Source organism: Limanda limanda, chromosome 5 (genome assembly GCF_963576545.1).
Source record: "Limanda limanda chromosome 5, fLimLim1.1, whole genome shotgun sequence".
Lineage (NCBI taxonomy): Eukaryota > Metazoa > Chordata > Actinopteri > Pleuronectiformes > Pleuronectidae > Limanda > Limanda limanda.
In genome coordinates, this window is record NC_083640.1 from 8,269,810 (window position 1) to 8,297,634 (window position 27,825).

General features: G+C 45.9%; 1 protein-coding gene across 1 annotated transcript in view; it reads right to left on the reverse strand.

Annotated features, from left to right (window-relative positions):
* Nucleotides 1–27,825, reverse strand: part of pbx3b (pre-B-cell leukemia homeobox 3b) — a 58,470-nt gene that overhangs the window by 3,270 nt on the left and 27,375 nt on the right. The window contains exons 3-8 of the mRNA XM_061071612.1: nucleotides 9,329–9,570; nucleotides 8,276–8,466; nucleotides 7,070–7,205; nucleotides 6,236–6,265; nucleotides 1,968–2,133; nucleotides 1,285–1,362 (exon numbers count right to left, since the gene is read on the reverse strand). Coding sequence (XP_060927595.1) covers nucleotides 1,285–1,362; nucleotides 1,968–2,133; nucleotides 6,236–6,265; nucleotides 7,070–7,205; nucleotides 8,276–8,466; nucleotides 9,329–9,570 — 843 coding nt within the window. The remainder of the gene's footprint in view (nucleotides 1–1,284; nucleotides 1,363–1,967; nucleotides 2,134–6,235; nucleotides 6,266–7,069; nucleotides 7,206–8,275; nucleotides 8,467–9,328; nucleotides 9,571–27,825) is intronic.

Consider the following 27,825-nt stretch of genomic DNA (forward strand, 5'->3'; position numbering starts at 1 on the left):
TTAGAGATTTTCAAATGAAAAAAATATGAAAATAAAAGGAATGTCAGAACGTTACCAGCATGCTCTATTACATTCTCTATAGTGTCTATGGAATAATAATAATAATAATGATTAAAATAAAAAAACAGAACATACATGATAATAATGTGACATACACTATGGCTGTTTAATATGACATTAAATGTGTATCCTAATCTTGAGTAAGCATTGATTCTTCTATTTTTCACGAGTGCATGGTTGTGTGTGGGCTGTGTAGCTGCGTGAAACTTACAAAATGGAAGACGTCAACAACACACAATAACAGGATGAGGTAGGAAGACAGCAATATAGATTACAGGAAGAAGGGAGGGGAAAACACAGTACCAAAAACCCAATACCAACCCAAGAGCTCAAGTCAAAGCCAAATGCGTTCGCTAACTGTTTGGAGCAATAACCAGGAAGATGCTTGGTGGCATTAAAGCAGTGGGGAGGGATTATATTTTGGCTGCCAAAATATTCAAAGCTAAATAGTCAGTAAACACTGTGGTCAATGGATTGTTATCGGACGCCTCGCTGTGGTAATTTTACCGCCGTCCCATGAGGAGTGTTTTATTTTTTCATATTTTCTGTTTTTGTTTGAATGTGCTTCAGACTGCACTGTGGATGGCTCAGTCCACAGGCAAGACAAGGACAGCTCTCTGCACTGGTAGACAGGAGCTGTCCCTGATTTGTTGATCCTACCTGTGACTGTACATTGGCTCCGACTTGTGCCCCTTGGTAAGAATCCCCATTCAGACTCTGCATGCTCAAGAACATGTCCCCATAGTTTGGGAGGTTAAAAGAACCTGAAGAACCTGGAAAGGGAAGATTTCAGTAGCTGAATATATGAGAGGCCTTATAGGGAAAGCACAGACCCACACACGCACACACACACAGAAATAACGCAGACACACACGCTACACGCATGTGTCCGCACACACAGACCCAACTCAAGCAGACAGATGCACTGAAATGCAAGAAAGACTCCCAAAAAGCAAGCAACTACAGGGGTGAGGGAAGGGAGAGAAACAAACAAAGGAGGACGATATGCAGAGGGCTGAGGATGATCTTTTTCTTACGAATGCGGTGGACACGAGTGAAATGAAAATCACATGACACAAAAGGGACCGGTTCTATATGTGGTTTGGGAGCTTAAGCTCCCAATTGTTCCACATCCACCTACTTCCAGTCTAACTTTGGCAGGGAGGTACAGTATCACAGGGTAAAATGACAAGGACAATAAGAAGCTTATGAAAAGACCAGTACCAGTAAACATGTTGCTTAAAAGAGTGTTTTTGCTCTCTGCAGAATCCAGCTGAAACTCTTCATCTTTCATCTGGAATCCTGGGTGCAAGAAAAAGGGACCACTTCATAAGCTTACCACATCCCGACGCAGGTCAACCTAGTCCTAACGCAGCATTACATCATCTCATCACTAAACATGCCCTTTCAGGCTCTGCTTTTTATTCCATTCTTATTCAAAACGATCTGCATACGATGTCACTTAAATATAATAATATTACTTTAGGTTAAATGCTACCAGCAATTATGTTTCTCTGTATTGTGCAAAAAAAAGACTACCACTCAGTGGGACTGCGTACGGTTGCATTACAAATGACAGGAAGCTGACAGGAAGTCAGGGGAAAACAAATCCCATGGTATCATTCGGGAATCTATCTTTTCTTTTTTCTTTTTTTTTTTGCCAAAAATACACGTGTTCTCGGTTCACAAGTCAGGAACAGTCTCTTTATGCATGACTTTGCTTGGCATCAACTGTCTTATAGACAGGAGACACTGTGATCCCCAAGCTGGGAGCAGAGCCTGTCACTCTTGCCTGTGTGAATGGTGCATGAGAGAGTGAGGCATGTAGGCAGCAGGTTAAGGGCTGAGGTAGAGGGCAGATCTTTTTATTTTATTGTTTTTTGTTGTCTATATGGAGGAGTGCCTACCGGAGTTAGGTGTGGTAGGGGAGTTGGCCTGGCTGTTCTGCACTGCAGTGGCTGCAGCGTGTGCCGCATTTACAGCAGTCTTGGCGGCATACAGGTTGGCCTCTTCTTGAAACTTGCCGATATTTTTCTTGTACCGGATCCTTTTGTTGCCAAACCAGTTGGATACCTGGAGAGAGAGAGAGAGCAGAGGGAGGAGGAGCAGAGGAGTCAGACGTCAGGCAGCTACAGCACCGTGCACTGAGCAGTGTGATTGTTTCAAGATGTCATGTTTGGGTCCATCAAGTACCCAATTCCCAGCCCCTGCAGAATAATGTCCGCCGGGTACACGAGCTAATTAAGCCATAATCAGGAGCCACTTGTGTCTTCTCATGGATGGGAGCGCGACATGCTCTCAGATCTCCTGACGAAACTAAAACACAAGGGGCTCCTACTGTTCACACACTAAAGTCAATGTATTATATATATTTCTCATATCAGGTTCGGTTGTTAAGGATACATAGTCTGACATTTCCCTCCGTGAAATAGATGAATGTTCATGTTTTACCCTCTGAAGATGTATCCCTGATTTCAGTGAAGTGAGTCTGATCGATTGACACCTCATGTAAATATAAATGTAGAATTTAGTTTTTTAAATATAAATGTACAATTGTTTAACTCAGGGCCAATATAGCGGATTGCAAGTTATATATGAGTTTGTTATGTATAAAGCTAAACATAACATTTTACCCAATAGAGAAAAATGGAAAACATAGCATGTTGTGTTAAATGTTCATATTTGACTAAATTACTAATCCTAATGTACATTAAAGCATGCATACAAATCTTCATGAGCATTCACCCTTAATGGTTGGCCTATGTAGCTGTACTGCGATTAGTAACACAACAGTAAAACAGCTATTAAACATGTGCGTGTTTGTGTGTGTGTTTGTGTGTGTGTGTGTGTGTGTGTGTGTGTATGTGTGTGTGTGTGTGTGTGTGTGTGTGTGCTCAGTGATTCGAGATGCAACTTGAGTTTGTAATCAGAAACTGGAGCTGGATAGTAAAGACCTGCAGACGTGTGAAGCAGTAAACACAGATTATTGGTTTGGCAGTGTTGGTGGAAAATGTGTTTTAAAAAAAACTTAAACTTAAATATTTCACCCAAGTCAAATTGAACTCTTCAGGCACGGGGAAATATTGAGTTCCCATTAATGTCTGAATCTGGGTGTGTGTTTATCGTTAGCGCTGTAGGAAATGCTAATTTTTTGTAGAACTGTAATAATGACGTCCAACATCAGTCAGACAGAAAAAGTTGTACGAGGGGTTGAGCCTTATGTGTGAATGCTGGCTCTGCAATAACAGTGGAATAATAATGAGATGATGCTTGTTTTTAATGGTCCTATAAATTAGAGTGTCTTGTCGCTGGGCTGCTGCTGCTGCCCCCCTCTCAGGCCCTGCAGCCCCACGGCTGGACCAGCCAAAGTGCAGCTGCCCCTAATGACGCTTTATTTAATTTCCACCCATGTGCTTAAATTTTAATATCCCCAGCAGCCCGCCAATGCCGTGGCGTGAAAACCGACTGGATTTGCAGGACATCAGATCATTTCTATCCTGCACGTCTCTGTGCTCTAAATCTTTAATATCTAGGCAATTAAAATTAATGACCATTCAAGCGAGGCCCACTGTTGGCGGGGTTTCCTTGACATCAATTGTTTGATGGGTTTACCTAGAGGTTAAACTAACAAGCAAGGTTTAATTGGAAGCAATGAAAGCCCTGGCCATCATCCTTTTTACTTAACCTGCTTATAGTGGATTGTAGAAGCAGAGAAGATACAATATCCTCAGTCTTTGAGACAGCTCACAAAGTGCCCACAGACCCAGAGAACACCATAGGACACGTTGTGTGAAGCTCATCAGTCTGTTTAATTTTACAATACGTCCACGCAGACAGTGTTAAACAGCTGCACAGCTGCAGTGTTTGCACATGAAGACACACTGTGCATGTGTTTTAAGTGCAGATACACACTTACTTTTTGCTCTATGTGTCAGTGATCTGCAGCAAATCTATGTGTTCTAGTAAAACTTGACATGCTATTTTAAGAAAAAGTAACTGTGAAACATGTTTTTTACTTTATTCTGCTCTTGTCCTCGGTGATGGAGTGTGTTATGACTGTATTCTACCACTGCATGGTGTTAGAAGCATGGACAGCCTCAGCAGTGTTGGCATCAAATCCTCCAGACGTTACACCACCCTTCTCCATTCTGCACACACACACACATTCCTCTCCTGCCCACTGAACTCTGGAGCTAGTGATTCTCCGGTTTACCTACATATTGAACAAATGCACGGCACTGTAAGGTGTGGAGCACAACCCAATCTACAGAACTAATTCCCCTTTTATCTCGTGGCAGGCCATGCATTCAATTGACTCCTGTGTTGTGTGGTGGAGAACCAGGTTGTGAGACTGAATTACCTGACATCAGCAGCCTCAGAGGCAGCGGTTGTATAATGACCATGCGCACCGCTCGGCGAGTACACGCCGCTGCTGCTTTCACCGCTGCCCACTGGAGAGGCTGCGGAGGCTGTACTTAATAATTCAAACTATTTCACCCCATTTCAGGTCAATACTCCTCGCTGGTCGATGTAGGGCAATGCGTGATCTGTCTATGATCTCAATATATCCGGGGTCGTAACGCCGTAAGCCTTAAATAACAAATACAAAGGTGGTCTCGCTGGCTGCGATACCATCAATTATATAGGCGGCATCAATAATGAATAAGAGCTCAAGTCTTCTCTAAATTCACCGAGCTGAAATATTGAGAAGTGTCGCTCGGGAGAAAAATGTCTACAAATCGAAATAATGTAAATGAAGCTTTGTGCTGGCGCTTGGCTCGAATGTTGAGCCATTCACACAGATTATAGCAAACACTCGAAGCGTCTGTAAACCCTGACACAGAGCACAGCCATCCAATCCCATGCCTTCATTCAGGAGCCCAGCATGAAACATGCAACGTGACAGAGGGGATAAGACGGCATCCTGCGTTAAGAGCGCAACACTTAATATGTCAAATGATTCCGATGGCTCATTGCACTATTTAAACAACCAGGATTCAAAAATTAAATGATTTCTATTCATTCAAGGTTGCAGCATTTAAATATGAATAAAGTGGATTTGTGGATTAGGGCAGGAATCTCCTGAGGTAAAGAGACTTTTGTTTTTCTGCAGCTGCGCCTCTTGCATTTAAAAAAACGATCCCTGCTAAAATGATGCAGGGAGTTTCGTCAGTGACAGTGTATTGAGCAAAGCTGCAGACTGATATTGGCATACCATTCACAATGGATGGTTTTTACTTAATGAACTGCTTGTGCAAAGAGTTTGGGGGGGGTGGTGGTGGTGGGGTTTGTTTGAAAAAAGAAATGACTAAGCTGAGCACTCAGTGGAGGCCGCAGCCAGCCCGGTCTGCGACTCGGGAAGGGGGCGGGGCGCGGCGAGGGATAACTTATGGCGTGCTCGGGCCACATCTCCAGCAGCCGGCTTTGTTATTCACTTAAAATGAGCCTAAGCACTAAGAATAAGTCAATAACAGCGTCTGCCGTTGGCCTCTGCTTGTCGAGCAGCGCGCCACAAATGGGACCCGAGATGAGTTCAAGTGAATTTTTAAAAGCCCTCTAATTTCTGCACGGGCTGATCCGTTCTCATGGGAACCGATACAGTGGCCTGTTTTGTTTTTTTTATTATTTATTTGCGAGGCACTCAGGAAAAACACACCGGAGCTCCGTCTGTGAGGGTCGGTGGACATTCTCTTTTTACCTGCCACAAAGCACACTGTGAACAGGAGGTGGGTGGGGGGGTAAATAAACTCAGAGTGCAGTTTTGAGGATTTCAGGAGACCACAGAATTAGTCAAAGCTCTACAACAAACAAAAACAATAAATTAATAATGTGGTAAACAATAGCCAAAAAGTGAGAAATATTTCATGTGACACATTTGTACACACATAGTATGGCGATAACATGGGTGTAGTGCAAAGGTATGGATCGACCAGATAGAGTCTGTGTCCTGGTGTGACTGAAAGCTAGGATGTAAATGCGGAAAATTCATATCCGTCTCTTTTAGAAATGTCAGTTCAAAACGTTACACTCTATAGGATGACATTAGCATTTATCCAGTACAGTGTGAGGGAGGGAGTTTCTGTGCAGTGGCAAAACTGTGAGGCTAGTACATACATAAACAAAAACGAGATACAAAAAAATGAAAAACAGTGGATCAGGAGAAGTTATGACATACCTGTGATACTGTGATGGTGCTTCCCACCCCCTGAAGGCAAAAAAGAATGGGCTTTTACAGTATCTGACTCTTCATGACTACACTCAATATACCCCTCAACACCCCCTCCCCACACAGCAAAAAAACACTGCAGATTATTGTATAGATTCATGTTTCTCTGATATTGTGTCTCATGAGGACAACCACAGAACAATAGCGTAGATAGTAGTCACAATCATAGCAGGAAGAAAAAAAGAGAGCACAGGATAATAACACTTTGGATGTGGGGGGTTAGGTGTGAGAGATATTGCCTTCAGGAACAAGGAGGCTGCACTGTATATATATAAAAGTGGGAAAGTCGCATCTTTACGTCTAAAATATAACTGTGAATTAGCAGAGTCCCGCCGGGTCGCTTGAACAGCAACCATACAAATAAATTCCCAGTATCGTCTGGCGCTTTGAAGCAGCAGACTTTTCTTAAAGTAATGGATGATGCCATTTCTTTGTTTTGTCTTTCTAGCTTATATGACCTGAGCAACAGAGAGAAAGCACACATGGTGGATGGCAATGAGGGAGGGGGGGAAATGGCAGGGGACCCGGCGCTGGGGTGGCTAAGGAAGGACAGCATAGTGCTTTGATTGAGGCCAAGATGATATAGGCCTCCCCTCCCTGTGGCCCTGCTCTGACTGACTGGGACCGGCCTTGACTGAAGCATCATTAGGCAGTCACAATGTCAAGGTTAGGTAAGGACATTGTGTCTCGGTGGTGTGACCCACGGTAACTATCCCTCTAGGCTCTAGCCTTTCCCCACACTGATTACCCACCAGCTACTGTTATAGGATGAGCACTACCCACCTGGGAAACTGTGATGCTGCACTTCTTGGCCAGCTCCTCCTTAGCCTCCTCGCTGGGATACGGGTTGCTGAGGTGCGAGTAGAAATATTCGTTCAAAATTTCCGTCGCCTGCTTGCTGAAGTTTCTCCTTTTCCGCCTGAGTGGGGAAGAAAAACGAGAGAAAGGCAGGGCAAGCCTATTAGTGGGGACCAGCATTAACTCATCCATTTGGATCGCACAAATTGCACAATCAATCTTACACATAAATGGTGAAAATAATGAGGAATGGGCTCTAAGGGGCCCTCAGGAGCAGAATATCGTGTCCTGCTCCAAGAGGCCAGTCAACACGCAAGAAGACCAGATTCGACCAATAAAGTGACAAGCACACAACCACACACACACACACACAAACAAACACACAGTCACGAAAAACACATACAATGTTTAATTTGGTCTGTTGGTCTCCAATCTCCAGTCCAAGCGTGTAATCTGTGGAGTTTAGTGCAGCGGATGGGTGGGCTTGGTGACGGAGCGCAGAGCCCAGTCGGAGTGCATCTCGGCACATTATAGAAATCACGGCATGCACAGTTGAGCATTGTTCCTGAAGTGCCACAGCCCCGGGGATCTCCAGCAGAAACAAGCCAACTCTAACTAGATCTGGGTCCCCTTCCCTCCCAAGGGCACTACTTATCATGTTGTTGAGCATTTGCTTATTTTGCCTTGTTTACCGCCGCCTCACACAGGCAGTGGGCAGCAAATGTGCTTCCACTTGGCTTGTTTGGCCCCGAAACTTGTGCCGCTCTGAGCAGAGACGCCGCACGGCACCGCCGCCGCCGCGCTGTTAGTGATTAGAGTAATCCACAACACCTGCTGATGACCTCCCCGCCATCCATTACGCACTCGAGCTCGGTCCCCATTTCATTTGGGTCGTAACTGCTCTCAGGTGTGAGGGCATGATTGTCTTGAAAATGGATAATGTGAGGAACATGGACATAATTAAAATCATGCATCTTTGCACGACCCATACTGTGGGTTGTGCCAGAAAAAGGGAGAGGAACAAGAAAACAAAGTTCAGACCCGCACAAAGTCTAAAAATGACCTCGCCCAATGGATTTGCTCATATATGGGTCATACAGAAGCGACAAATAACACACACACACACACACACATACACAAACCCACACATACATGTATGGTATATACACTGTACACACACAATCCACTGACCTGGCATCAAGGAATCTGGAGCGCAGGATCATGACAGCCTCACAGGTGCTCTGTTTCAGTTGCATCTGGATGGAGCTGAACTTGCGGTGGATGATTCCCACCATGCGCTCGATCTCTTTAGGAGAGATGGGCCGCGTGCGAGACTGTTCCCTCAGCAGGTTCATCACATGTGTGGTGAATTCATTACACGCCTGACGAAGAAGAGACGGAAACAGCAGAAGTGAGTCCCGTTAATATCCTGAGTCACAGCGGTGAGATTTTTTAAGTACTTAAAAAACTCTCCTTTTTTGTTCCCATTGGTAAAAGAGACCGTTCCATGCAAACTGCTGACAGCTTCCTGTGAGCGCCCCATCTACATATTACGTTGACGACATAATAGGTGAAGCCAATCTCTGAATGTACTGTGAATGCAGATTTGCAATTTGGCCGGGCCCTAACGCAGAGTGAATTTAAACAGCTTTTCGTTAAACCGGTTCATACATGATTAATTAGAATAACTCATTTACGTAGTGCACACTTTAGCTCATTACTCTGAGTAAAATTCGTTAAGTATTTACATTTAGATAATTAAAACCTGGAAACACCCTTAAGAAAGATGCATTTACTCCCGGCGAAGTGCCGCGTGCCCCCACGTCCCCACCTCCTCTCTTGGAGAGCGCCGAGTAAATTAGTCTAATTTACCTCGCTGGCTTGCTGAGGCATCACTGTTGCACCTTCTATTTTCACCCATAATGCCTCTGTGTTTAATGGCGAGCTCAAAGTGCTAGGTGAAGGAGATGATCATACTTTCATTTAACACAGATGATTAAGGCACTCCTCTGGATCTCTGTGATCAACTACAACACAGTGCCATTTTTTTTCCCCCAGGCTGACAACACACTTTCCTCCGTCACACTTACACTTTGGTAATGAAGGGAATAAGCTGCTCTGAAGTAATGTGGAGCATCACTTACAAAGCAATGGGTTAGTTGGAATTCATATATGTTAATCCCATATTATCAGATACAGAAAGGTGCATGGAGGGGTGGGTGGGTGGAGTAAAGCCATCCTTACCTGTTCGTATTTCTCCAGCTCTGTGTGATAGATCTGTCTGATCTGGGTGAGTTTGGCTCTGTAGTCGGAATGTTCGATGGAGTTGTCGGCCGCTCCGCCCGAGGCCGCGGCTGCTGCGGCGGCGGCGGCGGATCCGCCCCCTTTCTCTGGTCCCGCCACGCCCTCCGCCAGCAGCATGTTGTCTAAACGCATGAGCTGGGGGTCCGGGGGGTCCTCCTCCTGGGCACCGCGGATGCTGAGACCTGCAGCAACAAAGCAAACGGGAACACGGGGTCAGCTAATGGCATCCAGGGGCACGTTAGGACTGATATTAAAAAATGGGAAATAAAAACCGATCAAATTGGCCCAGACTGGATAGTTAAGTGAGATTAAAATGATTATGCCAGCGCAGTCTGCTACAGCGTGGTGTTTCCTCTGCAGGTGTGAAGTGAGACGTGCCGTCTGTGTGTGTGCGGCGTGTTCCCGGCGCCCGTGTCTATGCCTGCTCTCTTTTATTTACACACTGCGCTGCACAATGTGTGTACGGGAAGGCTGACATGACAGCAACATCCATAAACTGACAAATGCTCAATGGTGAAGTGGCACTTCTACTCTGTGAAAGGATGCTAAACAGAAAACTATACCTCTAGTAAGTGTCTCAGTGTTTGACACAGAGAACGAACGCTGCAAACTCCACAAAGCAACTGTCGTTTCCTTCAATTCAATTTGCCTGTAGAGTTTGATTGTTGTGTATTATTTTACAGTTCTGGATTTTTGCAGTATTCCAAATGTGCTGCCTGAAAAAAATAAAATCAACATGCAGCAGACTAGTGCAGAGTCCATTTTATGCTAAGTGCTCATTTTTGTTCTCAGATCCCGCTGTTTATTTCCTCTGGTTTTTTCGGTCTCGCCAGTCTGTCAGCGAGTCGTAATCACCCAGCAGATAGCATACGTGCACACCTGGACGCATTGGCAATGCAACCACAAAGCCTGGCTTTGCAGAGAATAAACAAACACAAAACACAGCGGGGTGGGAATCGGACAAAAAAGAAGAAAAAAAACAAAACAAGCTTGAGCCATCCAGTCTAATAAGTGGATAAAAATGTAGCTCAATGGGCAGTAAATACTGAGTGGCTACTCGAACGTTATGATTACCAGAGTTGTTTCAATTCAATAATCCCTCCTGCAATTCAGGGCTTTTCAACAGCTCATTACAGCTTCATTAAGATATGGCCAGCCTCTGGATTGTAAATAAGAAGATTAGTGGCTCTATTGTGCCAGCCAGTAGGCATGCAATCAGAGAGGCCCTTCCACCGAGCGCTGACCGACCTGACCCTGCACTCCATCCGCAGGAGGGACAACACTCTTTCTCACAAACACCATCCCTGAATAAAAAAGAAATTAGGAAGCCCATGATATCGCAGCCACTCCTCCGATGTTTTCATCTCTGTCGGTGTTTTGTTCGACTGCAGTGCCGCTGAAAAACAAATTTGGCTCTATTTATGGATCGGCTGGCTTTGAGTCTTTTAGGTGTAATGGTGTGAGAGGAGTGGATGAATGTGGCTATTTGTGTTGGAGACATTGAGATGCTGGACAAGGCTCCATCAGGCTTGCAGAGCCAAGCCATCCATGTGGACAATATGCCGCTGCTCCACTAACCCTCATCCACATCACACTGCATCTGCACCGCTCCACCCGGAGCACTCGTTCTGGACAGGCTCGGCCGTTTCCATTCCAGTTTGTGTGGCATGAAAGAAACGCCACATGATTCAAATGTTGACCCACCAGATGCCTGGCTACATATCTCAACATGCTCTAATAGCTGGTGCTTTGTCTGCCACTACGCTTCATATTTTTCTAATTCAGCATTTACTCCCTCTCTCTTATTCAGCCCAAGCTCAGCGGGCTGCACTTTCCTTTGTGCTGTGGGTGGTGGTAAGTAGGTAGGCACGTTTTTCATGTCAGGTATATTAAATATAACTGTGGGACGCGGCATACATTTCCACACCAAACCCAGTTGTCACTTTCACTCCACTCACTCTACATCCAGGGGAAATGCAGCTGAGGGAATTTACAGGGCTTTTCAGCTAAATGGGCATAAATCACTGGTTTCGTTCAAACTAAATAATCACAGGCCATAAAGAGCTACTTGTCTCTTACCATATATTACCTCAAAGTTCCTGCGCGCAATAATGTCGCCATTCATGGCAAAGGAAAACAGAGCGAGACATTAGAAAGTGACATGTAATCCTGTTAGTGCACTGACATGTGGAGTGGCCGTGACATTTTTATCATACGTGTCCATTTCTATTTGGGAAATCAGCGGGATAAAAATGATTACTGCGCTGCCCTGAGAAGCAGACGGCCCTGCAGGAGTCCACCAGGGTGTATTTGTGCCAGAGTAGCTCTGGCTGGTCATTCATAACGCACGTGTTGGGAGGGATGATGCCTTTGCTCAAGCACAGAAATGCTAAAAATTAAAAACGAAAAAACTCTATATACAGAAAATATGCTCCATAGAAAAAAAGATTATCTTAGAAAACCGGTGCAATGTATCTCTGTCTCTGTACGTGCACCTTTGTTGGAGGATTGTGGATTCAATGTCTGAGCTCTGCATCATCACACAACTTCCACAACATAGGCTCCGCAGCGAGATACTATCTTTAATTTGCTGTGTGGTTGACAAATCTGTGTAGAAACTTGCAAAGCCACATTCGAGGCCCTGCATTGCTGCTCAAATCTTTATCCTGTTTTTGTCTGATGATATGGGTATTAAAACAAGTTTGGGCACCCGAGTTTAGCTCTAATCCACCTCCGCAGTCAAAGTGGGATTAATCTGGGTGCACACGGAAAGTGCGGGAGTCGTGTCACCTTGGTGAAGGCTGCGAGCGATGGGAACTTGAGAATGAAAAATCCATACGTGGTCGAGTTATTTCGCAAAAACTGCGATGGTGCCGGCTCACTTGATTACCAGAACGCACTTAATGATGTAAAGAAGAGGAGAAAAAAATCCGAAATTGTAGTAATAATGTAACATGTCCTTAATCAGCCCCATTTGTCATTTAACAATACAGGTGGAGTAGCCGGGGAAGGAGCACTTGCCTATATGATTGTTCCTCACTTCTCCTCTGTGGCTGAGACAAAAGGAGACACTGTGATTAATCCATCCCTATCAGTCAGGGGTGGTTCTCCTTTTCATTTTTTACAGGTTTCACCGCCTCTATCAGATGTGAGGAAGTAACAAATTCGACAGATAAAGACAATGCAGCCCTTCTCTCTCATACACTCTCCCCTGTTCTCTGGTTATAACCATTTCCGGGGGTTTGGCGGCTGTTGTCTCGTACATCACTCGCTGCTTGACGCCCTGGCGGTGATCTAAGCACTGCTCCGGCCCGCTCTCCTCTCCTCTCCTTTCCTCCCACCTCTCCCGTGTGCCCTCTTTCATTCTGTGGGTTTAGCTGACCTTTGGCCCGCTTCTTGTTTGCTCTCATCACTGAAGTGTGAGCAAGAGAGCCATAAAGGCAAGAGTCCCGCTGGGATAATGCGGCCTGCGGAAGAGGGAACGGGTGGCTCTGGGGTTTCTTCACCTCATTCCGCTGTGCCGGCTTCACGGTCAGACGCCACAAAATGCACCAGAGGTATCGGTCTGTGCAGATGAAGCCAGATATGTTTCTCTGTTATATATAAACATTTTTTGCAATGCTTCTCTAAGTGAAATGTTCCATGCTGCAAGCAGGACGTGATGCAGTGCCCTCATTTTTTGCTCGGGGTTTGACATTACACACCGGGACTCCAAAAACAATCCTGTTCATTACAAGTAACCCTGACCCCCTGCAGCCTCTCTCCTTACCAGCGCCTCCCAGTGAACGGCTCCGGCCACGTATCGACACTCTGTTCGTCTAATTGCATTGATCCGCAAAGGTCTCCCAAAGCTAACTAATCGAAACAGAATTTATTTTCTGTCAATATTTGCAAAGGTCATCTCTCTTAAAGCTGTGGAGTCGACGCGGTGAGCAGGGAGGAGGAGGAGGAGGAGGAGGAGGAGGAGGAGGGCCGTGGCATCTAGCCTGTTACTGAGGCTCATCCAAGGTGAGCTTTAACTCGGGCTTGGCACTCATGATCCAAGGCTTCTAATCCACCGTGTTATTAAAACCCGCTGCCAAAGCAACACACTAGAGACTACAGAGGGCTTAAAGTATCTATTTCACAAAGAGGCCAGTGTCACTGCAGCCGTGCTCCACGTCTCCTTTGACTTCATATCATCTCCTTTGTCGTGGCGCCTGGATCAGTGACTCTCGGCTCCAGAAGCGCGGAGCTGGATCAAATTACCATTGAAAATCTTTTGTTCTGACAAATGAAACATAAGGATCCTCTTTCATCGACGTTCTTAAAGGCTTTTTTAAGCTTGGCCTACATCCACATGGCACAAAGAATCAGAGAGAACGCCTGCGGGCTCTCACTAGCATGTACAGTAATTAACATGCCATTAACACATTAATACACATTAAGTATTCCCAATGTTAATGGCAGAGTAATTACCATACCTGATACCGCACTGTGGGGAAGCCAGAGCACATTTGCCACTTTGTGCTTCACTTTCTTTGTAGAGTGAGCTGATCAGAATAATTTGGGGAAGATGCCTTAAGGCTCCATTATGCTTCTACGTATCCGTGTCGCGGAGAGGGACGCACGGATACCACGGACTCTTTTTGATTTATGCTTTTCCGACGACCGTCCTTCTGAAAACAATTCACCGCCAAACAGTAGGTGGCGCAACGGAAGACGAGCTCAGAGAGGCCTACCCCATTTCTGGGAAGAAGAGGTTCACGTGTGTTTATTTACCTTTGTCGGCTTGCCTCCCACACACTGAACCATGGCAACTAACAGACAGAGGCTGTTCCATATTCGTAACGTAGTTGTGTTTGGATTTTAACGTGGCCGTCTTATGACATACGGAATAAAACCGGGAAAAAAACGGAAGTTCGAGGTCCGGAAATGTGAAATCCGGAAATGACGTCGAACGGAAATTATGAGGTACGAAAATGATGTAGTTAGTGGACCAATCACAGCCAAGGGCACGAAAAGCTGTCTGAGGCGCTCGGAGACGGCGTTCCACGGCGGAGAGGGCGGTCCTATCTGTCCGTATCTGTAAAAACGGAGTAGCATAAATCGGCCTTTACTCTGCATCCCCCCCCACACACAGACAGTATCAGTGCCTGTACTTTAACTCTCACTGTAGCCGATTTCACTGAAAGCTCACCTGGAAGTTGTGACTGTGGAGCACTGAGGTTCGGCTTTAGAGGTGAAGCTGAACTACTGGAGGGGACAGAGAGTCTGGTGATTAAATGCGGAGGAGAAGGAGGAGGAGGAGGAGAAGGAGGAGAAGGAGGCAGGGAACGGACTCTAAACTGGGGAATCCCTGTCTGGAACGATGATGTATTTCCTCCCCGTGCGGTGAGTGATAAGCTAATCAGCCACGCTGACAGTGAAGTGTTACAGCCCCCCAGTGCTGGGTCAAGACTTCTCCCATCATACACCACCAGCACACGCTAAACAGACAGCACACGGAGGTGGTGGTGGTGGTGGTGGTGGGGGGGGGGGTAGTGACAAAAAGTGTCTGTGGTCAGAAAAGAAGATCTCTGTCAGTTCAGGTAGCCTTTGTCCCTCGACGATGATGATGATGATGATGATGATGCACTACCGCCCCCTCCCCCCCCCCCCAAAAAAAGAAGGAGGCTGTGACAGCGGGGGAGAGCAGCGGCGGCAAGGAGGAGGAGGAGGAGAAGGAGGAGGAGGAGGTGGGGGGGCTTGCCACTCTCGACCCACGACTCCAGGACGCGCGGGGAGCGGGGGGGTGGGGAAGAGACAACTCAAACAAACATCTTGAAGACATTTTGCCAGGCACACCAAAATTAATCACTGTCCCACGGTGGCACTGACATTTGTGGGAAGTGACACGCAACATGACAGACTAGAGGGAGAGGATGAAAGGAGCGCGAGGGAGGGTGGGAGGGGCCGGGTAAACAAGAGCCACTGTCACTCGCTGGGATCATGTGTGTGTGCGTGCGTGTGTGTGAGCGTGATTCCTGTTTGTGTGTGTGTGTGTGTGTTGAGTGCCCGCTTTCTTTCCCTGCCCTCTAAGACTCGTCGCGGGCACACGGCCAAGTGGCGTCGTGATGGCTGACCGGGGCCTGGCGGTGGGCGGCCGCACGCAGAGGTTGGGGAGAGCGGCCAAATGAGTGGACAGGACCTCCGGTAAACAGATCAGCACACTGACTGACCCTACAGGACACGTACAGCGTGGGGCTCCAACACAGGGCCGCATGGTTCACATGCTCCGCTGGTCACGGAACCATTTCGCCATCGCTCAGGCCCTCGTGTGTCGTTCGGCCAGACGTCACGCGTCCACGATTGAACCCAGAGCGAAATATATTCATTTGAAAAAGTCAGAGATGGCGTGAGACGTCGGTGCTGCGGGGAGCCTCCGAGTTGAGAGACAGTTATTGCATGTTGTGTTTCAATATTTCATTTTATTCCCCCCTCCCTTCTACATTGTATTAGCATGTTTTGCTTCTTTCTTTGCCTCAGTTTCATTTTATATTTCATGTATTAATGGTCTTTAGCTGCTAGCCTCAATTTGCTGCAAAGGTAGGCTGATTTGTTATTCAGACCTCAAGCAAATAATGCAAATGTGGCACTGAAAGCCACTTATGAAATACCCAAAGGCAACTAATCACTCCTCCTCTCGTTCCAGCCTTTCTGCAGCCGCCTAATTAGAAGATGGAGATTGCATGAAACCAGGTCACACAGCAGGTCTTGTACACACCGATAACCAGGCGTACACACAGGCACAACTCCATGCAGACACCAAGCCAAGCATGCATTCTTTTAAAGGCTAGAGGTGAAAAAATAATGCCATTCAGGTTATTAATCCCATATATTTCACTGTATGCTTCCAAAGAAAGGGTTTTCGGCTTGAAGCATTTTGTGTATGTGCTCTGTATTTCTCTTGCGTGTGAACGAGCGAGTGTGTAAAATCTGTGCGTGTGCGTGCGCTCGTGTCTGCACGTGTGCATGTGAAGGCTACATGCTCGCATAAACAAAGAAACGGCATTGGTAGCATACAGCCAACCATGATCCACTGCCAGAGAGATTATTCTTTGCAGTGGCATTTCTGCAAGAGAGTTGACAGTCCATCATTTAGATTTTGCAGTGTATCCACGAAAAGGCTGCATCGCCTGAAGCAGAAGGAGCTGCTCTTTCCTTCAGTGTCTTTCATGGAAGAGAATTCAGCTCCAAATTGCAAAGCCCAGAATCCTTCGCTAGCTGCGCTAACGTGCGAGGACTGCGGCTACGAGGCAACTGAGGCTACGAGACTCGCGCTTGGCGTTCTGATTGGCGGTGCATCATCTCTGCAAAGATTGATAAAGCTCACAAACAAAAAAACAAAAAAAAATACCAACATGTCCACACTCGTGTCATAACAGGAGAACTGCTTCTGGAAGCAATCGTAGCCTGATGTCGCAGGTTACTGCTGGGTCTGCAGAGTGCAGCGTGAGGAGTCGCCGGGCAGATCAGGTCCGGGCCAAACAACAGCTTGTGACAGAAGCAGGCCAAAGAGGATGTCGAGACACGCAGAGACTTAACAGGCAGCCGGCCGGCCATCCACTCTTTTTCAGCTCTCCTTATACTCAACACATCACTTCGTATCCATCGTACGCGCCTCTCAAAGAGCACAGCGAGGACAGAGTTTCACATTACCATGAGAAAAGCAGAGCGAGGAACTGCGGAGTTTTTCAAAAGCGAATAAGTGAATGATTGCCGGGAGAATATCATCTCACCTCATTTAATTTGTATAGTTTTATCGTACACTCGCAGATGATATTCCATCTCGTGTTTTGTTGTTCAACGATAGCCCTGCAAACAAGTTTGCACAAAAGAGGTTATTCGGTGCTGAGTATTCCCAGCATGTACTTTACACACCATTTAACGAGTCAGAGTGGAGGCGTGGCCATTGGCTGTGACTCGCTTGCCCAGTTATCCAAGATGAACCGTGCAATCTCCCTCACGTCACCCCTGTCATGTGTACCCAAGTCCCCCCCCCTCCGCATCCAATTCCCTGCTAGGGCTTCACTGGAGCATGGACCAGGCGTCACCGAAGCAACACAACAGCTCCCGTAGTGTCTCCGCGCACCAGCGAGGGAGAAGTTAGGGGGGGGTGGGGGGTTTGATGGCGGTGGAGCTGGGGGGCTCACTCTCATAATTACAATAATTAACAGTTGCAGATTTAATTGGAAGGGAAGGCATTAACGGGAGGAACATTGCGGCGGCGTGTGCGGAGGGGAACCTTTGCTGCAAGAAGCTTTTGTCTTCCTTGTACCTAATGGTGCTTCGGCTGCTTCGGTTGGCAAACGCTGACACAACACAACGCACAACACAACGCACAACACCACAACCGGGCGGGTTCAGACGGCGGGGCTTGTCAGGACTCAGACTGGAGGCAGATAATTAGGTGCCAGGTTAATGAGAGCGCAGACTCTTGATGGCATTTGGTTACTGTATGTGGGCAATTAATGACTTTGTTTTTGTGTTTTTTATTGCCCACTTGAGTGGAAAACATAATACATTATTCACCTCAGGCCTGCGTGTGGTGCTTGATGGAGTAGCGGCGACTCTGGCTAAAGAATCGGCTCCGTTCACCGTGGCGAGCGGTTAACTCACAACATTGCGGCGCGCTGTGTGGAGTTAGAGAAATGTAATCTTGACTCGCTCGTGGCTACAGTGGAGCGTGACCTTTAAAGACAGTACCGCCTCTGGTCGCCGAGCCTAATGTTCAAAACTCTGAAGTCTCAGGTCAGACGCAGGACAATGTTGCCACAAACACAAACCAGAACAAAGAAACCGAACCCTGTGGCCATAAGTGCTCAGTTAATTCAGCATATCGCATTTCATAATGTATTTGCAAAAACTCCATACCCCTCGAAAAAGCTCTGCTTTCATTCTTGGAGGATTTATTGGCAATGAATCCACTGAGAGGTCTTTAGACATCCTCTTCTTGAGCCCAATCACTCGATGCCTTCTATTTTGGAGTTAGTTGTTCTCTTGCCTGTGGTGGCCAATTAGAGCGCTATAAGATAAATGGGCACCCACAACTTTGATGTCCATCTTTTTAATAAGCTTTGGTTAAGATGACATCTGTGTGAAAGAGTTCAATATCTTCACAGTGGGAGAGGAAAGAGGTTTATTCTAAAATGAAATATCATGTAAATACTGCTGGAGGTTTAGGCTGGGTGGGGGGGATCACAGTGTCGGCTGTGACTCTGGTGCTGGCATTCATTATCTTCCTCTGCAGTCGTGCAGATTAGTCAGCGAAAGATGATTTTTAGAGCCTCGTGAAATCTGCTTTCATACCACTGAATCCGCCTCAGCATAAACAGGAAAAAACTGTTTTTTTATGTGTGTTGAAATATATAGAACATTTGAAGCCTGGAAGACAGTATGCTCAAAAACATAATAAAAAAAACCTAAAATGCAAAGAGTTAATAGTAGAATGGAGTAACAGTGCTACACTGTATAAAATGGTGGGGTCGCAGTGTGGTGCACGAGTGTGTATGAATGTGCGAGGGAAAGCAAGGTGGAAAGAGAGCATATATCTAACCTGGCCTGCGGACGTGCTCCTTTATACGTGTGTGTAACTCAGTCAGGAATAATGTAAATGTCTGGAGAGTCTTAAGACTGAGCAGGCCTGTATAAAAGCACCCTGTTTCAGGCTAGTAAAACAAGTCAATAAATACCGCAGAGAAGCCGGTGCTGTCTGCTGCACTCTCCTGAATGAAAACAGAGGTGAACTGCTTATTTTCAGTCTGGCACCGGCGGTTGACAGCGGCATTATGGGCGCTCATACATTCTGACTATCACTCGTCACAAGCCATATCTGTCAACATTACACTCCAGTGCATTTTAGATGTAAAACAAGTGTTTCCTGGGAAGAGTATTTATGACCCGATGCGGTCAGCGGCTGAGTGAACTAAACGCTTCCCACGGCAGCGTCCGACCGGCGCTATGACGACTTCCCTCTCTCCCCCGATTCGTCAGTTGGTCCCTGTTGTTGATTCTCGCTCACGGAGCAAACATGGAAGAATCACATGCTGAGCCTTACTATACAGGAGCAGGCCGATCCAAATGGGCAGGCGATGACACAGACCCGCACAAAATGGAAACACCATTAAGTAGGCAAACACTTCACAGCGATAACTGCTACCTGATTACAGCGGGGAAGCACAGCGCATGGTTCTCCTTTTTTTTAAATTTTTATACTGTGTCAACACTTTGGGAAAGCAAATATTTCAGTGACTACCCTCCCTGAACTTTAATCCATATGGCGCATTCTGTTTGTCACCACAGATGTTACACTCCCAGTTTGGCTTTCCACAATAGGAGGAACTACTTCTCTACAAGCAGTGGCTCACTTGCTCTGCGCCACACAATGAATACACAGAGGTCACACACCGGCGTCAATCCTTTATTAAATTACCCAGCTATCTTATTTTCTGTCACTGCACTGATATGGGGGTTATCTTTTTCATTTATGTAGCGGATTTGCAGGGGGATTATGCATTAAAGATTAAGGGCATGTATACCCAACACCTCAGCACAACAAAATGCAATACCTCAGACAGCGCACGGCTGACGTGGGTGAGGAGAAAAACGCGGCGCTATAAAACAAATCTTCAGCAGCCACAACCGGACAGGGTTTATTCTCCTCAGACAATACAAGCTGTGACTATACAGAATGTTTCAACCCTAAAGTACTGTGGTAAGCAATACAAATCCCTTGGACAAAATGAAATGTATTAAACATGTGGATTTCATAAATCTCCCTCTCCTCGGCCTGGGTCAGAGGTATATTCACTACAGAGCTCAGCAGACACTTTTCCCCCAGCATTGTTACTCTGAGTCGAAAAGTGCTGCGAGTGGTTTCAAAATGAATGTCAGCAAAAGCGCCGCGCGTACAGCGAGCAGCAGATCCTCACAGTAAAACGGTTCAAATCACTTACCCCTGCTACTTTATAAGGGTATTACAGAGGTGTGGGGATTTAAAGGTCTGCTATAGAAATATTACAGATGGAGGAGTGAATCGGGATCTGCATTGTAGATGTGAAAAGGCTCCGAAGATGAACAGTCCGGGGTAGTTCTCCAGGTTCATTCTCCACAGTGCAGATAGTGTCAAAGAAATGGACGGGGGGGGAAAAACCCATTTGGATCCGAGCGCAACACTGTTAAACACCCAACTGGGATCCCTTTAACCTTGAGTAGCGAACCAAAGGTAGAGGCAGCCTGGGGCTATGGGGGGGACTGGCTACCACAACTCCCAGTGCCATGCTGCTCCACAGTGGGGGCCCCTACATGGCCAGATTGCCAGAGAGGCCTGCAAAGGTGGTGCCCCAGAGTTAGCAGGAGCTGCTCCAACATCCATTTAAGCTGCTCCGTTATCTATTTGTTTTGTTTTCCAAACCATTCCGGTTTCGGTCACCTCGCCGAGGAGGGCGTTCAGCCCATGTGCACCTGGTGGCTGTCGGGAGCATCTGTCGGCAGCTCGTTCGTGAGACCCTCCCGCTAATTATTTCGCTGCTGTGATGGATAATCTGTGATCATTAAAGATCAGAAGAGCTAAGAAAAGATCGGGAGTAATTATCATTGCTCTGTAGTTTGCACAGAGAAGAAGTGAAGGACTTTGAACAAGCAGCAAGTAGCATGGATACACAATTAAATGCTCCGTCTTTGCATTCGCAGTAAACAAAGCACCAATGATGCATGAATATTATATATAGTTCTGCTCTGTGCTGGGGGGGCCGGAGAAAAGATGGATAACGATAGAAGATAAATTAGCACGCGATAACTCAACACTAACACACCTCAACCAAATAATGAATCCTACAACCTGAGTCACTTCAATCCCTTCGTATGATTCAATCATTCCTGTGACAGCTGACTATTACTTCATCATTTCATAAAGACAGATTAAAAAGTTGTCAAATTAAATATTTAAGAGGGTCTGCAGGCAGCGGTGAATTTTTAAAGGAATAACACAGATTGGAGATGAAATGAGGCACCTATATGCATATTTCATGCCATAGGGAACGAACGCATATATTTTCCTCTAGGCCACCTACTTTGTAATAAAGAATAGAGTGTGTATAGATGTGGTAAAGCAGCGCAGCGGAAATGATATGAGAGAGAAATTGGTTTTACATAATGATGTCAAAAGGAATATGGCTGTGCATGGTCATGTGGAATAAAGATAAGATTCTCTTTCTCCGTGAGTGAATATTTGGCTAATGGTTTCTTCATTTCCTTAAAGAATAAAGACGGCAGCTTTGTATGAACCATGAATGAGGTTTCTATTGAATGAAGTTAACATTTATCTTTCAATAGCCGACGAGATCTGTTGGAGAAAAAAAAAAAAGACCCATGTGAGGAGCAGAATACTCAATGTAGAAGCTCTGTCATGTGTTGAAATAAAGAGAAAGTGACAAGTGACAGTAACTGCGATCACATTTTCAGCGGGAGGAAGGTTTGAAGAGGAGAACAAAGCCGCGCGGAGAGGGTTAAATCTCAAACGGAGAAGAGGCTGCATTTCACCAAGTCAGCATCGATTGGAGTAAACAATGACTGATCAATACACACATAAAAGACTCCCTCTAACAAAGACTTGCATGTAGATTTCATAAATCATATCTCACGTACAGATACAGCACGGGGACGCTTTTCTCCAGCCTGTTGAATTAGCAGCAGGCCTTCTCTCTTTTCTCTTTTTTTTTTCTCACAACACACTTGTTTTCTATTCTGCAGCGGTACACAGATACACTCCGGTGTCCATACACCCTCACTCATGCAATAAGCATCATTGTCACAGAGATTTCCTCTCCAAATGGTTCAGCCTCCACCATCTGCAGGCGTTCCCAGACACACCGCTTTGAGTCTGCCATAATGATGCATGACTAAGTACAGTTAAAGTGTTGCAGTCTGTTGGCAAAAAGCAGTCAAGCACTTTGCTATAGTGTCACTACGGATAAACCATACAGCTGAAGGTTGACGATGGATAAAAGGCAGTGACAGGCCTGGTGATGTGACACTGTGTGTGTGTGAGTGTGTGTGTGTGTGTGTGGATTCACGTGTGTATGAGAGGTTAGGAACCATGGCACAGCAGATTTGTAAGTGTTCTTTAACTAGGATGTGAAATAGGTTTGGACACAGTGAAATAAAAATGCTGTGCTGGAGCCTGTTGAAAGTGCAACACGGTTTTAAAGTCATTCCTTTAGCCAATAAGCAGACGTACTCCTGTGCTTTTAGGGGAATCATTACCTTGTATCATTTGTCACATATAAGTGTTGTTAGCCAGCTGGTGTGGAATCATCAAATGCAAAGGTCTTATCTTCTGAATGTTTGATTTGTAGAAGATCAACACTGGAACTAGTGAAGTCCACGCCTTGCAGAGGACTGTTTTTTTTTTTTTTACTTGAGCTCCTTTTGCACAGGTCAAAAAACCCACTAGCTTCCAATAACATCTGGATTGTGTCTGCAGTGTCACGGTTTCAGGTTCCTGACGTTGAACACGGCGCAATGGGGGGAAAAACAGAAAGGTAAACTTCTCTACTGGCAATGGAAAGGAGTCAATCATCCTTTTTTTTAAAAAGCACACATTTTGGTGTAAATGTGGTGTTATTTGGCCTTTTTCACCTCACTCTACTTTGGTGGGATTGAACAAAGAGAGACTCAAGCCTCCTTCTCATTTTTCTATCTGTCTGTCTCCTCCACTGCTCTTCAGGGTAGATATTCAGCACACAGAGAATCCGGAGGAGACAAAGAACCCTCCACCACACTGTACTCTGTTTGCTAAAGTCTTTTGTGTCAAAAATGCTCCGGCAGACTTCGCCGCCGCTTTGCCGGGTTCACCGCCGCAGCCGCTTTCATGTAAATGATCTTGAATGTTATTTTCTAAAGAAATGCATTTTAAAGAGAAATTCTCATTGCTTGCCTCTGCGTCTTGTCACAAACCCTTTTCTCTCCTATCTCCTCCCCTCTCTCTCTCGCCGGCTCCCTCCTGCCGCAGCCGTAGACTGCATAATTGATGCAAATACTGTCACATGTGTCAGGAGTGGAGGCTCTTCTAGTTTACTTCTGCGCTACACTTTATCGGAGAACATTAAGTGGAGAAAGCAGCCTCATGCCAGGGGTGGAAAATCAGCTTGTCACTGTTCTTATTCGCAAAGCCGTTGCTTCGGGATTGTTTCATCAAGGTGATTGAGAACAAAAAAGTACGGCAGCAAATTCCAGCTTATGTTTGGGAGCCCTGCCACATACATTATTTATATTTGTTGCCCACCCTCGTCTCCCTCGCCATCTGAATACATCATCGCCTAATTCTCCAGCATTTCTCCAGATTTACTCCTATTTGCGCGATATCCTTTCCACATCAACCACGTCGTACCATTAGGCCTGTGGAGCTACACTTTTTTTTTTATGTGTGTGACACGGACCTGAAATTATAGATAGCTGCTTTCAAGGAGTGCCATGATGGGGAAGCCGTAATGGCTGTTGAGTGACTGGAGTGCAGTCGGAGACAGAAACAGAATTTCATTTACAACAACGATACAGGAGGAATTATGTAAAATGCTAACATTCCATGCCATTTAATGAGCCGTAGTCGCTAATGTCTAAGTCTACGGTCTGGCGGTAATAAAACGCACTGGCTGCCAGAGCTCTGCTGCTACACTGTTTCTGTCTATTTCCAGCTCTGTATGAAACAATGGTGCATAACAGAACAGGCAGACATTTGCAGTCCTCTACCCCTGTGCGCTGAATACTCTTCAGACAGAGTGAGGTGCTTGTCTGCCCCCCCCCTCTCCTCTTCCTCTACTCTTCTCTTTCTTTTTTTTTTCTCTCTGGCCCGAGTCTGTGCTACAGATTAAGTGACTTGATCCTGCAAACATCTGAAGAATTCGGCTCCACAAAGGGGTCAGACAAAGGCCAGGGGATAGCCTTACAGGTCCCCCCTCCATTAGCAGATCCACAGAGGTGTCATCAGGAGCGCTGGGCGGGCAACAAAGACGCCTCAAAAAGAGCAGATTGCCAACCGGGGTTTATCTCTGGGCTCCTTAATAAAACCCTCACAGCCTGCGCCCTACTTGGACATATGATCTCTGAAATTAACGGGAGAAACTGATCAGCCTTCCACTGTGAATGTGTGATGATTTGTGTTATAAAAAAAAACAAAAAAAACATTTCAGTTGGTAAATTGAATCCTACGTCTTTTTGTCGAATCTTCACAGTTTCTTGGAAGAAGTATTTTTTTCCCTCCCTGCAGAGACAAGTTCTCGCTTGTGAACGGCAGTGCTCACGCCAAGTGAGCTGCAAGTGCTGACTGTCTCTTTGTTTACATGTTTCTTGATATAGACAAACAAAAATACCCCATATTTCCCGGGCAACGGCATTCACAAAGAATATCTGGGGCTCCTCGAAAAAACATTTCAACTGTAATAAGCTTTTCTCTCCGTGAGACTCTGAAACATTTCAGAGGGCTGCTTTGAAGCTCTCACTGTGTTGACTGTTCATATATAGACAGTGCTTGGAAAGCCTGAGCGCCATATCACTGTAACCTCTCAGTGCCTCTGCATTAATAATTAATTGCCAATGTGAGTAAACACTGCGCTGTAGAAACAAGAATGCCCCTAACAACACGAGCCCGGCTGCTCCCACTTAATGCTGCACGCTCAACAAATTCAATGGAGTGAGTGGATACTGTACATGCTAGTGTTGCACATGTCACAAACATCATGGAGAGGAAAAGAAACCACCATACTTTCCTCTGTGTAAATATTCAGCCGTGCAATTTCACCATGTTTGGCAAAAAATCTACTAGAAACGCCTGTGTGAGACTCGATTCGAGCAAGTGGCTCCATCTTTCATTCTGTAGCCGGACCTGCTCACGAGGAGATTTGGAGGCGTTGCTCTTGCGCAGTTACCCTTTAGCTCACAGGCAACACGCTGTGAGTTTACGCCTAACGCAGCCTCATTTATATTACTTATAGTGAGGAGTGTATATGTGCCGGGCCTGTAGAACATGCTGACCTTGTCACTGTGAGCAGCCTCTCACCATGAGGAGCCTTGCTGGTGCTCAGGTAATGTGACCCACCCACCCAGAGGCCTCTTGCTTGTGTTATAGATTAGGCAGCAGCCTCTAAGAGGGATGGTGAAGCAACACAAGAGGTCCAATGACTTTTGAGCATCCAGCTTGTTTCTACAGCAGAAATGAGAAGCTCTGTAATATTTGATGCGATGCATAGTCTAATCATATTACTATGAGTGCACATGCATCACCGATGAACCTTATTTGGCTAAGGTGGTGGAACATGACCGGCCATTGAGAATCCAGGGGCAAGGAGAGCGTCTTCTATCTTACTATAAATCCTCATTATTTCTAATAGCACTTCTGAAGGCTAAAGGAGTAGAGCAGAGCATGTTCTCTTTATTCTGCAGTCGCTGACAGACATGGCCGAGTTCTATGGGTTAATGTAATATCACAGTTGGATGCCTCCTCAACTCACTTACATTCCCTGTTAGCTTAAAAGTCCTCCTGTGGAAAAAAAAAAGAGAAGAAAAAGTCTGGAACGCATGAAAGGCGGTGATGATCGTGGGGCCAATGACGGCAGAGGGCCCATGGAAAGTCTAAAACCTCATAATTCATATATACCCTTAAGGGAATTAGTCTGGTATTCAAATAATAATATATATTAATGCATTAAATCAAGTGATGTGTTGTCATATATATAGTGTTTTTAATCTGAACAAACAAAAGAATAAAAAATGCACAAGTGACGTCCATAGTCGCACTTTGTCACGGAACTAACGTTGGTCTAAGAATAGAAAAATGGACTGTAAAAAGTCCGTGGCTCATCCACTGAGACTGGCATATCAATTAGGATTGTGAATAAGAGTGTAATTGAAAGCAACAGGAGCAGAAAGAAACGGAAATTCATCAAGGCAAGCATGGAAAAGCACAAATGAGTTCCGAGCGCCAGACACAGAGAGAGCTCCGTCCCCATTCTCCCTGCTCCGTCTCTGCTCCACAACAGATCCACCTAATCTCTCCCACCATTACCAAACAATGAAATCAGCAACCAAACAACTCTGGCCGCCGTAGTTTCCTTTAATAATTCTAAGCAGGCTAATTGTTTTATTAGAAAAGTACAAATAAATATTTCTCACACCGTGTCTCCTTCCAGCCACGGCACATTCATAAACTAGGTGTTAACAGCACGTCGGGTGTTAAGGTCCCACAGCCTCCGGGGGCCACGGTAAAGTGGTAAATCTAGTTTTATAAAAGTGAGGAAAAACAGGAGCTGGGTGTGTAGCACTAACTACTTGCTGTTAGCTCATCAGTCACGACCTCTTATTGGTGGTTATTCGTTGCCTCTTAATGTGCAATTTTGAACAACCCATTTAAGGGTCAAAGGTTGCCTGGCAGGAACTTTTATACGTTGGCCTTGATTGGTGTGTTTGAGCTCGTAGCCTGTGATTGCTTTGCAGGGGCCCGGATCGCTGGCCAGCCGCATCTGTGTCTTCCCATACTCTTATCTCTGCTGGCAAGCGAGCACACCGGTGCAGGCCTGCCACACGATCATCGTACCATGGCTCCACCATCACTAAATGGCACGTTCTCCCAGCCCCTAGTCCTCCCTTTGCTAGGCACAGGGCTTCTCCAGCTGCAGCCTAATTTCCTGTGACTTGCCTAATTACTGTAATTAAGGATTAATTGCCATTAATTATTCACACATAAGCTCATCGCAAATCATGGGGTAAATGTCTTATGAAAGCTGCCATACAAGCCATGTATAAACACACTAGGATGCTCCAGGCGGCTGAATCGATCACTCAGCCCTCCAGCAAATCTCCGCGCCACACTTAGGAAAACAACGATAACTCTCCCCAAAATCAAACGCCTATGCAGGTGACGAGGGGAATCAATTCACGTACTTTGCTCTCAGCTTCGGCTACATGCCATCTCGTCCCGGATGTGAAGCGGACACAGGAAAGTGCACGCCCGTGAACGGTAACTTTTTTGATTAACGGGCGCGATGTCTCCAAACACAAGATAATGGAAGGAGATGAGGCTGAGTGAGGAAGACGTATAAGCAGAGGCTAATTCCACTCTTATCTTCCTCTGTCATCTTATCCTTGATTTCAGCAGCAGAGGAATCAGACCATTCCATCTGCTGTCACAGGAAACAGGTGAGGAACATGAAAATCCAGGAGAATTCGTCATTCCGATCCTTGGAAATTGGTTTGAAATCTATTGTGTCTAAATTCTGGGAAGTTCTCTGAAACCTGAGATCACTTTTCGGGTCAAGGAAAGCAAGAGAAGCTTTTGTCTGTGGCCGGGTATGTCTGGGAATTTCGGTGCAGACTCAGACTTTAGTGCAGGGAAATATTTACAATCTGTGGATTCCCAGGCATTT